The 11,924-nt window shown below is 40.6% G+C and overlaps 1 protein-coding gene across 4 annotated transcripts in view; it reads left to right on the top strand.

Annotated features, from left to right (window-relative positions):
• Positions 1–11,924, top strand: part of Acmsd (aminocarboxymuconate semialdehyde decarboxylase) — a 46,448-nt gene continuing 34,524 nt past the window's right edge. For 2 of the 4 annotated variants that reach the window (XR_007210807.1, XM_048345596.1), the window contains exons 1-2: positions 2–165; positions 9,922–9,966. Coding sequence is in view for 3 of the 4 variants with exons in the window: in XM_048345596.1 (XP_048201553.1) it covers positions 109–165; positions 9,922–9,966 (102 nt within the window). In the remaining variant the exon portion in view is untranslated. Of the gene's footprint in view, positions 166–9,921; positions 9,967–11,924 lie in introns of all 4 variants that reach the window. The other 2 variants (XM_048345594.1, XM_048345593.1) reach the window with 2 other exon arrangements.

Raw genomic sequence — 11,924 nt, 5'->3', positions numbered from 1 at the left:
GAACGTAGTCATAAAAGGCACTGGGCAAATCAATTCACTCCATAGTTTTCATAGAGATCTCCTGATATTAATTTTTTTCTTACACGTGTCTCCTCTGATCCTCTGGAGATGAAAATTGACATCCATAGTCATATTCTTCCAAAAGAATGGCCAGATCTAGAAAAGGTAATGGTAATGATTTGTTGGATTATTTCTGGAGGTTCCCCAGTGTTTCTCAATGCCTCTATTTATAGACCTTTCTCTTCTTTGGGGAAATAGGTGTTATGTTTCTTTTTTCTGGGTACTATTGAAAAGTATGTGATAGCTCTATTTCCTTTTGTCAAAAAAATGGCTTTTATATTTATTTAGAAAGAACATTTAATTAAAGAAATAACTGACTTTTTGAAATGACTCTACCCCTCAAATGAAGCATTCTTTTAAATTTGTGGACAATTTAAATCAAGCAGATTTACTTTCTTTTAAATCACACATTCATCTACTGGAAGGATACCTGCCAACTACAGAGCTTAAACTTACAATTTCAACTTAAGGACTATTAAAAATGGAATGTTATAGGCTTTGAAGATTTTTAAAATATATTTCCTTTCCAAAATGCTGAAAATAAGTTTTAGAAGCATCAGGAGATAGTTTTGTAGGGGGGGGGGGCATTTTTTAGTCTATTTTAGAACACTGTCTAAAACCTTTCCTTTCTGATATTTAAGCTGTAAATCCTTGTTATGAAGAACCAGGAAATAGGTACATGAAAAATTTCAAGAACAGATGACATGAAATCTTTGTACAATGAGTGTCTCTAAAGAGTATTCTCTGTAAAAGTGGGGGAAAGGAGCTGGGGTGTGATTCACTGGGAGAGTACTTGCCTAGATCACAAGTTGAGTGCTTTGCCTAGCGTGCTTGAGGCTCTAGGTTCTTTTCCCAGCATGAAAGAAAGAGAGAAAGCGATAGGAGAGAGAAAGGAGGGGAGAGAAAGAGAGAATAATCCAAGCCCTCAGGCAAAGGTAGGTGTACAAGTGTGAAGCTAGCCTTAGCTAAATAGTCATTTCTTTTCTTTCCCTCTTTCTTCTTTTTCTTCCTTCCTTCCTTTCTCTTTCTTTCCCTCTCTGTTTGTCTATGTCTCTTTCTCTTTTTTCTCTCTCTCTTTCTCTCTCTGTCTCTGTCTCTGTCTCTCTCTCTCACACACACACATACACATACACACTCAGAGTGAATCGATACTTAAAAAGGAAAGCTGGGCTGCACGCCAGTGGCTCACATCTGTAATCCTAGCTACTCAGGCGACTGAGATCTAAGGATCACGGTTTGAAGCCAGCCCAGGCAAGAAAGTCCATGAGACTCTTATATCCAATAAGCTACTCAGAAAAAGCTGGAAGTGGTGCTGTGGCTCAAGTGGTAGAGTGCTAACCTTGAGCCAAGAAAGCTCAGGGACAGTGCAAGGCCCAGAGTTCAAGCCCCAGGAGAGGCAAAAGGAAAGCTGGGAGAATGGAGGACATGTTAGATTCCCTGAAAGTTTATTCTGACTTAGTATTGAATTTTACTCAGTCTTTAGCATATTTTGCATGCTGTTAATACTTTCTTTTTCTTTATAATTGCATTCATTAGATTAACTGGGGAGGGGGGCATGGCTATACAAGGTATACCTTGTATAGCCATGCTTGTATTTTCATATCACTTAAAATATTTCATCTTTTTATCCCAAATGAGAAAAAAAACTCACACTCTAGTTAAAGTGTGTTTCATTGTTCAAGTAAATGGGAACTAAATGCTTAGGTGGGAACATGCTGTTCTGAATGCAGCTGACCTCCTGGTATCTTATTAAAGTGTGAACATCAACACACCAGTGTTAATGATTTCATGAAATGAAAGCACAAGTTACTCCACAGGAATTCTTGGGTTTCTTCTTCATTCTACATTTTCTACCCCTCATTTATGAGCAGTTGTCGGTGAACAGCATGATGAATAAATTAATTGATCGATGATACAACTAATAAAATAGTTAGATTATATTCCCTAATCTGAGATCTTTTTTTGTTGTTGTTGTTGTTGTTGTTGTTTTGCCAGTCCTAGGGCTTGAACTCAGGACCTGAGCACTGTCCCTGGCTTTTTGCTCAAGACTAACACTCTACCAATTTAGCCACAGTACCACTTCCAGCTTTTTCAGTATATGTGGTGCTGAGGAATTGAACCCAGAGCTTTATACATGCTAGGCATGCACTCTACCACTAGGCCATATTCCCAGCCTGGAGATCTTTTTTTTTTTTCTAAAAATCTTAATGTGATATTTTATAATAACCAAGAATGTTAATTCCAACAGTCCAGCTTTTCTCTGTGATTCACCCTACAAAATCCTTTGGGAACTCCATGGTGGTCTCTGTATACTCTGCCCACAAGTGCCCTGCCCCTGAAAAAGCAGACCTGGCCACCTAGAGAACATCACAGGTCCATGGCACCCACTTCCTTATCCAGACAAGGATTTTTTCCCCCAGTGGTAGTAGAGTTAGAATGTAAGGCTTTGTGCTGGCTAGGCAAGCACTCTACTACTTGAGTAACATCCTCATTGCTTTTGTCTTTACTAAGCATCACCATGTTGGCTTGTTGGTTGAAATGGGGTTTCGCTAACTTTTTTGTCCAGGCTTTCATGCCTCCATCCATAGTCTCTTGATGTCTGCCTCCTAAGTAGCTAGGATTATAGGCATGAGCCACTGTGCCTAGCACAGACAAGAAATTTTAGTCTTAGAATGTGTTCTGGTCTCAATATCTATATCCCCTGAGAACTTCATATGCTGAAAATCCTCATTCACCCAAGGCTTTGAGAAGCTATCAAATCATGAGGAATTGGACAATGCCCTTATCAAATGGTCTCATGGGAGCTTATTAATAACCCTTCCCACAAAATGAGTTATCAGCAAGCAGTCACAACCTATGAAAAAAAGAAATGGGCTCTTACCAGACCCTGAATCTGCCGGTGCCTTGACATTGAACTTCCCCAGTTTCCAGAACAGTGAGAAGTAAATGTCTATTATTTATTAGTGACTAGTTGATGGTATGCTGTTATGGAAGACAAAATAGACTAAGAAAGACAGTAAGCCAGTCATAGTTAAGATATTTTCATCACTAGAAGAATTTGCAGTTCCTTTCATAAACAGGCATAAGGCATAGTATAGAAAATAACAACAACCATTCTTGTTGTTTGGGGTTTTTTGTTGTTTGTTTTTGTTTGTTTGTTTGTTTTTCTGAGACAAAGTCTCACTATATAGCCCAGTCCAGGCTGCCCTTAAACTTGTGATTCTCCTACCTCAGCCTCCTGAATGCTAAGATTACAGGCATGCATGGCTATACCCAGCCTCTCATTACATTCTTAGTGTGGAATTTTGATTTAAGTCAACATCTCTTGTTTCTGAAAAACACACTCTCCTTGAGAAGAATGATTATCTTCCCACTAAGCCTAGATCGCAACAAGATCTTAGCTCTAAGCACTGGAATATGTTTCTAATAATTTACAAGAATAAGGGCCCTGAGCCTTCCTCATCTGGAAGACCTATCAAGTCTTAAAATTGTACCTACTCTTTGCAGGGAGGAGGAAACATCCATCAGCACCTTTGCCACAGTCCCACTCATTGCCTGACCTTTAAGCTTGTCATCTATAGCTGACAGTTTAAAACCACTAATAAAACCAAAGGTAAAGAGAATGGAGCAAGCAGGGTGCTGGTGTCTCATGCCTGTAATCCTAGCTATTCAGGAAGCTGAGATCCGACGGTCGTGGTTCAAAGCTAGCTAAGGCAGAAAAAGCCATGCAACTCTTCCAACTAATCATAAAAAAGCTAGAAGTAGAGCTGTGGCTCAAGTGGCAGAGCTCTAGCCTTGAGGTGAAAAGCTCAGGGACAGTGCCTAGGCCCTGAGTTCTAGCCCCAGTACTCAATCTCTCTCTGTGTCTCTGTGTCTCTAACTATCTCTGTCTCTCTGTGTGTCTGTCTGTCTGTCTGTCTGTCTCTCTCTCTCTCTCTCACACACACACACACACACACACACACACACACACACACACACACACATGAACATAGACATATCCCCTGAAAGCCTCCCAAGCACTTGGCCTGCTGGCTCTAAGGAAATGGAAGTTTAAGCCAGCCTAGACAAAAAAATAAGACCCTGAGCTGGGTATATGGCCTAGTGCCTGCCTCGAATACCCGAAGCCCTGGGTTTGATTTCTCAGCACCACATATATAGAAAACGGCCAGAAGTGGCGCTGTGGCTTAAGTGATAGAGTGCTAGCCTTGAGCAAAAAGAAGCTAGGGACAATGCTCAGGCCCTGAGTTCAAGCCCCAGAATTGGCCAAAAGAAAGAAAAAAAAAAAAGTAAGACCCTACCTCAATCCTTAAGACTGGCACAGGCACTTGTCTGAAATCCCACCTACATGGGAGGTATAGGTAGGAGAATCTTGGTCCAAAACCAGCTGAGGCAAAAAGCAGAAGATGCTATCCGGAAAAATAAAAAGCAAAAAGAGCTGAGGGCATGGATCAAGAGCATGAGGCAATCAAGTTCCAGTACTGCAAAAGTATGACTTACAAATATATTATTATGACTTAAAAATATATTATTTATTTTATTAGCCCTGCTTGACAGATGAGGTACTTGTACTTGATATTCTGAAATGAGCCTATGTAGATAGGACAACAGTGATCTCTCCAGAGTACTTTTTCCACTCATCCACCTTGAGAAATCTGGCCTAGGAGGGCTGTCCATACTACCCTGCACTCCCCACTGTCCCCCTTGATACCAGCCTACCCCCCAACTTCTTGCTAACATTAGCTTCATCATGAGATCCTTAGGACTCTCCAGCCCACTGGTCAAGCAATTGGATCTGTTCCATGATAAAAGTTTCCCTTTAAGGGCTGGCAAGCCAATAATGAAGCAACCAGTCCCAAACAACAGGAATGAGAAAAATAGAGAAATAGGAATGGTCAGGACTCCTCCCTCTTCCCTCAATTCTAGTCTATAGATCCAGAATAGAATGAGTTAAAATTAGAGTGACATTAACTACAGAAGTTATTTTAGTCTTTAAATTATTTCTTAGTGGAGAAAATATTATTTTAAAAAACCTCAGTCTCTAACCTTTCTTCCAGTTTTTTCAAACTTTGCAACAAAAGAATGAAAAGATTTAAGCCAGTACAATTTTATTTCAGAAGATGAGGTCACTTCGGAAGAAATAATGACCCCTTTCAAATGTGCCTTTCCTTCTCAAATATTAATAGACACACCACCACAACTTTGACCTTCTTGTGCAATGAAGAAACAGAAAGCAGAATCAACACACCCAGGCTGATGATTAACTAAACTCACAAAGGACTAGGATTTCAGAAATCTTTTATTTTCACTCACTAATGGTGGTTTAAGTCAGATTTACAAATCCTTTATACACACACACACACACACACACACACACACACATCTGATAGGAGATTTTGGATATTGTAAAATGGTTTCTGGTGAATCAGGATCCATACTCTGTTGTCTCAAACAGGAAGACCCTGGCAGGGTGTTGGAGATATAATCTCATTTACAACAAGGTTATCCATAACAATGACCATGGTAAGGTTTTGGCTTTTTTCTTCAGCAAGGTCTTATTGACTACCTCATTATGTGCCCATTAGGAAGTATTGCAAAGTATCTCTTAAATTTAAATAGGGTAAACCTCCCTCCCCAGTGGCCTCTGATTAAAATGCATATATTTGCATCTCTTTTTATTACAATGATTTAATGGCATTTGCTCAAGGTAAGATTTTCAAAGACAAAATCTCAGGGCTGGGGATAAGGCCTAGTGGCAAGAGTGCCTGCTTCATATACATGAGGCCCTGGGTTCGATTCCCCAGCACCACATATACAGAAAATGGCCAGAAGTGGCGCTGTGGCTCAAGTGGCAGAGTGCTAGCCTTGAGAAAAAAAAAAAAAAAAAGAAGCCAGGGACAGTGCTCAGGCCCTGAGTCCAAGCCCCAGGACTGGCCAAAAAAAAAACCAAAAAAAAAAAAAACCAAAGACAAAATCTCAGATGTAATTTGACTTTTAAATCACTGTTCTGAGGAAACAGATACCTGGTTCTATCATTTAGGAGGGGCATTGTTCACCTCTGGAAGGTGTGGTGAGGTTCTCAAGATATTAAAAATGCCATTCAGAAATTGGGCATGGTGGTACACACCTATAGTGCCAGCTATATAGGTGTGTCTGGAGACAGAGGCAAGAGAATAAATTGAGCCCAGGAGTTCACGGACAGGCTGGGCAACATATGAGGCCTCATTTCAAAAACAAATGTCATTTTTAAAAAAAAATGTTATTTAGTTCATCCACTTTGATTCATATATAGCTATGTGGAAGTATGTCTCTTGTATATAAAACTGAGTTCCCTCAAAATTTTCAAGTTCATGTCATAAAAGCCTCTGGTATACTACCTACTGTCAAACACCTTCAGACTGTGAATGTCTCTTTGCATATACTCTGATTAACTCATTCCTGGGGTTATACCTTTGAGACCCAAGGTTTGGTTCAGCCCAGAATGAACATTTCTGGGCGACTATATGGAGCATTAGATCCAGAGCAGATAGAGCTGCTCTGAATAGGTTATACCTTTGCAAGGTGCTTATGGAGCAACTTAACACTTCCCAGGAATGGGAGGGCAGAATACAGAGTGAAAAAACAAAACAAAGCAAAATAAAAAACCTTGCTTCAAAACTCTCACCAGTGTCTGATGACAAGATATTCCACCTACAGGTAGAATACAGCTGCCACCACTACTGCCACTCCCACAGCCATCACTGTCTGCTACCACATTACCAGCCCACACTACTATCACTGCTGTTATCATCATCATCATTGCTAAGGCCATGACTACTACCACTGATATCACCACTGCCACTATAACAAGTGCCAACCACCACTACCACCCCACTCCCTACACTGTTGCCATTACCACCACCTCCACTTCCACAACCACCACCACCATCACTATCATTTGCATTGATAAAGCCCTTTCTATAAGCCACCCCTCTTGTTAACATTTATAGGTGCATGACCTCAGCTAATTCTCATTACACACTATGTCTCAGCTATCCCATTTAGCCTATCTCATACAAAAGAAAACAGTAATTGGAGACGTTAGGTTTCTCCAAAGAAGTCAAATCCCTGCCACACTGTGGCAGGATCTGTATGTTTTTCCTCCCTCTACCTCTCTTTCATTCCCCAAATGAAATACCCCTCTAATCTTCTGACACCTGTATGATAAAGTTCTTTGGAGATTTTTTTTAAGTAAGGAAGAGAAGAAAGAAAAAAATAGAGGATGGTAGAGAGGAAAGACACAGGAAGGGTGGAAATCTACATTAAAGATAACAAGGCAAATTTCTAGTTCAAGAATATATTGGTTGCCTCACATTTACTCTGGCAAGTACTAGAGTGCTTCTGAACAATACTTGGCTCAAACTCCAGTACCACTAAAAAATAGTTTTTTAACTTAAAAAATATAACTGGTTGAGGTCATCATTTACCTCCTCTTCCAGCACTCTCCCAGCTTTTTCCAAAGGAAGATAAGGGAAAAATACAAGGGTAATGAAGGAAAGCAGGAAGGGAGAAGAATGAGCAGTTGGTACAGGCAAAGAGAAACCAGGTTTAGGAAGGAGAATCTAGGTCCTAGGGGACAGATTTCTTTCATGTCATGCTACACAAGGTCCATAGATACCACTAAGGAATAGTGCCACTAAGTAGATAGATTGTCAGAGCTAATACAATAATTTGGAACTAGAAGTCAAGGGAAAATCTCATACCAGGGTAGAATAAGAGTAAGCAATTCAAAAGTAAGCTTCCTGAGGTGGATCCCAGTTAAACAGTCAAGCACCCCTAGCTGCACTGTGGTCCAGATGGAAAGGAGCCAACAGTGGAAGAGTTGTGCTTCTGTGGGAGAAGGCTGTGACAGTGCTGCTCAGGTTTTCTGGATCTTAACCCATATCTCTGGTCACGTGGTATCATCAGAGGGAGACTGAAAAGGCAGTCTGGGATTAGAGAAAGACTCTGAGTGACACAAAATTAAACTGCCCATTGCTCTGCTCTAGTGAAGCTTGTCATAGATGAAACTCCATGAGGCAATAAATGAATGATGTTTAAATACATGTATTGGAACTAGGGAAGGGAAAGGGAATACCAAAATTGAGACACAAAGGATAAAAAGACAAACCAATGCAACATCAATACTTACAAAACTATATGGTGTAAACCAACTATACAATTCATGGGGCGGGGGGAGAAATGGGGACAGGGTGAAATGAGGGAGGAGGTAACAAGTTGGAAAAGAAATGTACTCAGTGCCTTACGTATGAAACTGTAACCCCTCTGTACATCACTTTAACAATAAAGAAATGGGGAAAAAAAAAAGAAAAGCACCTACATTAGGGATATTTACAGTAACCTATGATAATAAAAACCCTATTGTATTTCTAAAAAAAATTCATAGTTACATGAGTCACACATACCTATTGTCCTTAGGTAGTGGCTTTTAAATAGTTTTACTCATAATTTCCAGGAATAAATGTATTTTACATCATGACTCAGCACAAAAAATATATAATATACATATATATAAAGTACAAATATACATGTACATATGTATATACACATATATATTATAAATGTATGTATAATTAATTGCAATCTATTCGTGGATGGAAACCCACAGTGTTTGTGTGTATGTATATGTATATATATGTAGCTGTATATATATATCTACATATATAAATGTATATAAGAAAGTTTTTCATAAAGCACACTACATAAAAGACATTCTATTCTCCATTCTATTCCTTTCCTGTTTAAGCTTGTATTTTCCAAGAACCCTAAGACAAAGAATTTAAGCAAGTCATGTATTTCTCAGGAAACACTGGTAAGCAGGGAAATCAAGGCAGCCAGTGAAAGGCTGCTATTCAGAATAGATGTGTCCCTTGCCTCAGGTATCCTGCCCAGGGATGGGTTATTAATGTATGCACTTACAAACTCATCTCATCATGGGCTGAGAACTGCAGTGGAGTTGGAGAGGGAGAACTATTTTTCTAGCACTTCAGACCTGCTGAAAGGGTTTGATTAAAGATGGCCATAAAGGAAGCCCTCAAAGAAATGCAAATGCTGACCGCTGGAGGTGGGCTGGTGTGCCCAGCAGCAGGGAGGAGAGGTAATCTGAGGAATACAGTGACAGCATCTACTGCACAGCCTATTTCAGGTTTATAAAATGTATGGGTCCCTATCCACTAAATTCATTGCATGATCCAGTCACAGATTGGAACCCACAGTTAGAAGAACAATGTATTTTCTTTAGATAGGTCCTTATGGTCTGTGTGCTCTGGGTAGTCCATGAAAGCATTTTGAGTGGAGCCTAAATATATACAGTTTGGTGTTCATCTTCACTTTAAAATTTCAAACTGTATTAGAAGAAAAGACAAAACTAGTATTTCTAAGATAAAGGACTTTCTTTTTTGTTTGAGGGTACTAGGGTTTGAACTGTGGAGTTTTGTTGCTTTTAAGATAGATTCTCAAATTTATGCCTGGGCCAGTCTGAATCATGATTCTCTTTTTTCTACTTTGTGCAAAACTGAGATGATTGATACCACCTATACTCAGCTTTTTATTGGTTGAGATGGGGGTGTCACAAACATTTTATCTGGGCTGGCTTCCTTGAACTGCCATTCTCCCCACCTGTGACTCTCAAGTAGCTAGGATTATTGACTGAGCCACTGCATCTAGTTTAAGGGAAAAAAGTAAGTGGGTACTTAGGGGACACGTAGGAAGGTAACACCTGAAAGAATGGAGCTCAGGAGCCTTCTTCACCCTAAGGATGTGCCAAGCTTGCTACCTTCTCTTCTTTGCTTTTTAAGTCTAATTGTGCTTCTCTCACTGCAGAGATTTGGCTATGGAGGCTGGATCCAGCTCCAACACCACAGCAAGGTGAGTTTATCCCAAAGGATAACCATGAGCAGGACCCAGGAACATCCTGAGCTTGAGATACTTTACTTCCCACTGGGCGTGCAGGGAAACTCAACTCTTTCGCCCTTGCATTAAGTCTGTAGTAGGCAAGGGAGCAGCACTGATCTCTCAGAATTATTAAGAAAAAATGGAGGTGACTTCAAAAAGCTGCCTTTATAAAGGTAAAATTAGAATTTGAGACTCCATTAAGAAATCATTCTTTCTTTTGCCCTGGAATCAATTTTGGCATTTATTATTGTGCCTCAAGGAAGTGACTTAGCTCTCCTTGCAAGTTATGACAGTATATTAAGGCTGACAAAAATAAATGCAACAGTTAGATTTAAGCAAACACTAGAGATATCAAACACTGGAGACAAAGGGTGAGAAGCCAGTTATTAAGTACTGAGTTTGATATGAGAAGAGGGTGGCATGGGGCAAAACATTTGGCAAATAATGAGGCCTAGAAATGAGCTAGGAGTCTAAACCTGTATAGAGTTCAGGTAGTGCTTCATTTTCAGAGTTACCATATGCCTTCTCAGAGTTCAAAGAAAACATTCTTGAGCATCTAGTGAAAATACCAACATGAATAAGATAGGTCCTAAAGAACTCATGGTTCTTCCAGGTGCTGATGGCTCATACCTGTCATCTTAGCTACAGAGAAGGCTGAGATGTGCGGATCACACCCAGAAGCCAGACTGGGAAGGAAAGTCTATGTGACTCCTATCTCCAATAAACTACCCCTCTGCCCCTGCCCAAAAAAAGTATCTGGAAATTGGAACTGTGGCTCAAGTGATAGAGTGCTAGCATTGAACAACATAAGCTCAGGGACAGCTCCCAGGCCCTGAGTTTAAATCTCAGAACTGGCACAAGAGAAAAGGAAGGAAGGGAGGGAGGGAGAGAGGGAGGGAGGGAGGGAGGGAGGGAGGGAGGGAGGGAGGGAGGGAGGGAGGGAGGGAGGAAGGAAGGAAGGAAGGAAGGAAGGAAGGAAGGAAGGAAGGAAGGAAGGAAGGAAGGAAGGAAGGAAGGAAGGAAGGCAATGTGGCTGGAAGTTAGTTACACTAGGAAGATGGTAGGAAATAGGCCCAATCACCCAGGAATATGTGCTAGGCAGGAGTCTGGATTTTACTGTTGAATCAATGCAAATTATCTGAAAGGTCTTTATCCCTTTAAAAGAGCACTTTGGCTGTTCTGTAGAGAATAGCTACTCTGGCAAGAGTTTATGCAGCAAACTGGTGGGAAGAAGCAGGAGAGGTGAGCAGAAGTCTCATGAGACAGGTCCTTAAAGGACCCAACATGGGTTAAGACCTTTGTTCTTGATCCTGAAGGCAGCTCATCCTCACCTCCTAAGTGTGTCCCCTAAGTGCCAATTTAAACATTGTTCCACTCTTCCATTCCAAGTCTAGTTCCTGGGTAGATTGCTGCTTCTCTCACTTTCCCTCAAGTCTCTCCCATGAGCAGTTGATGACACAGCTGTGCAAGGACAGGCAGTTTGTGAGGGCTTTATTCTTTTTTCTTTTCTTTCTTTCTTTCTTTTTTTTTTTTTTTTTTTTTTTGCCAGTCATGAGGCTTGAACTCGGGGTCTGAGCACTGTCCCTGGCTTCTTTTTGATCAAGGCTAGCACTCTGTGACTTGAGCCACAGCACCACTTCTGGCCTTTTCTTTATGTAGTGCTCAGGAATCAAACCCAGGGCTTCATGTGTACAAGGCAAACACTCTACCTCTAGGCCTAGGCCTGTTCCCAGCCCACGAGGGCTTTTTTCTTATCACATGTCCCAGGCTGAGGTTTGCCCCTTAATACTGGGTTTGAATGACCTTCATCTCATTTTCTTTTAATGTCAAGAGAGTTCATAAATTTAGTGGCAGATCTCCAGAAGAAAAGAAGGAGCAAAATATTTCCATTTCCATATACTGCTCTACTTATTTCCAGGAAAATTAATTAC

Source organism: Perognathus longimembris, chromosome 4, assembly GCF_023159225.1.
Source record: "Perognathus longimembris pacificus isolate PPM17 chromosome 4, ASM2315922v1, whole genome shotgun sequence".
Taxonomy (NCBI): Eukaryota; Metazoa; Chordata; class Mammalia; order Rodentia; family Heteromyidae; genus Perognathus; species Perognathus longimembris.
This window is presented reverse-complemented; position numbering and strand designations above follow the sequence as displayed.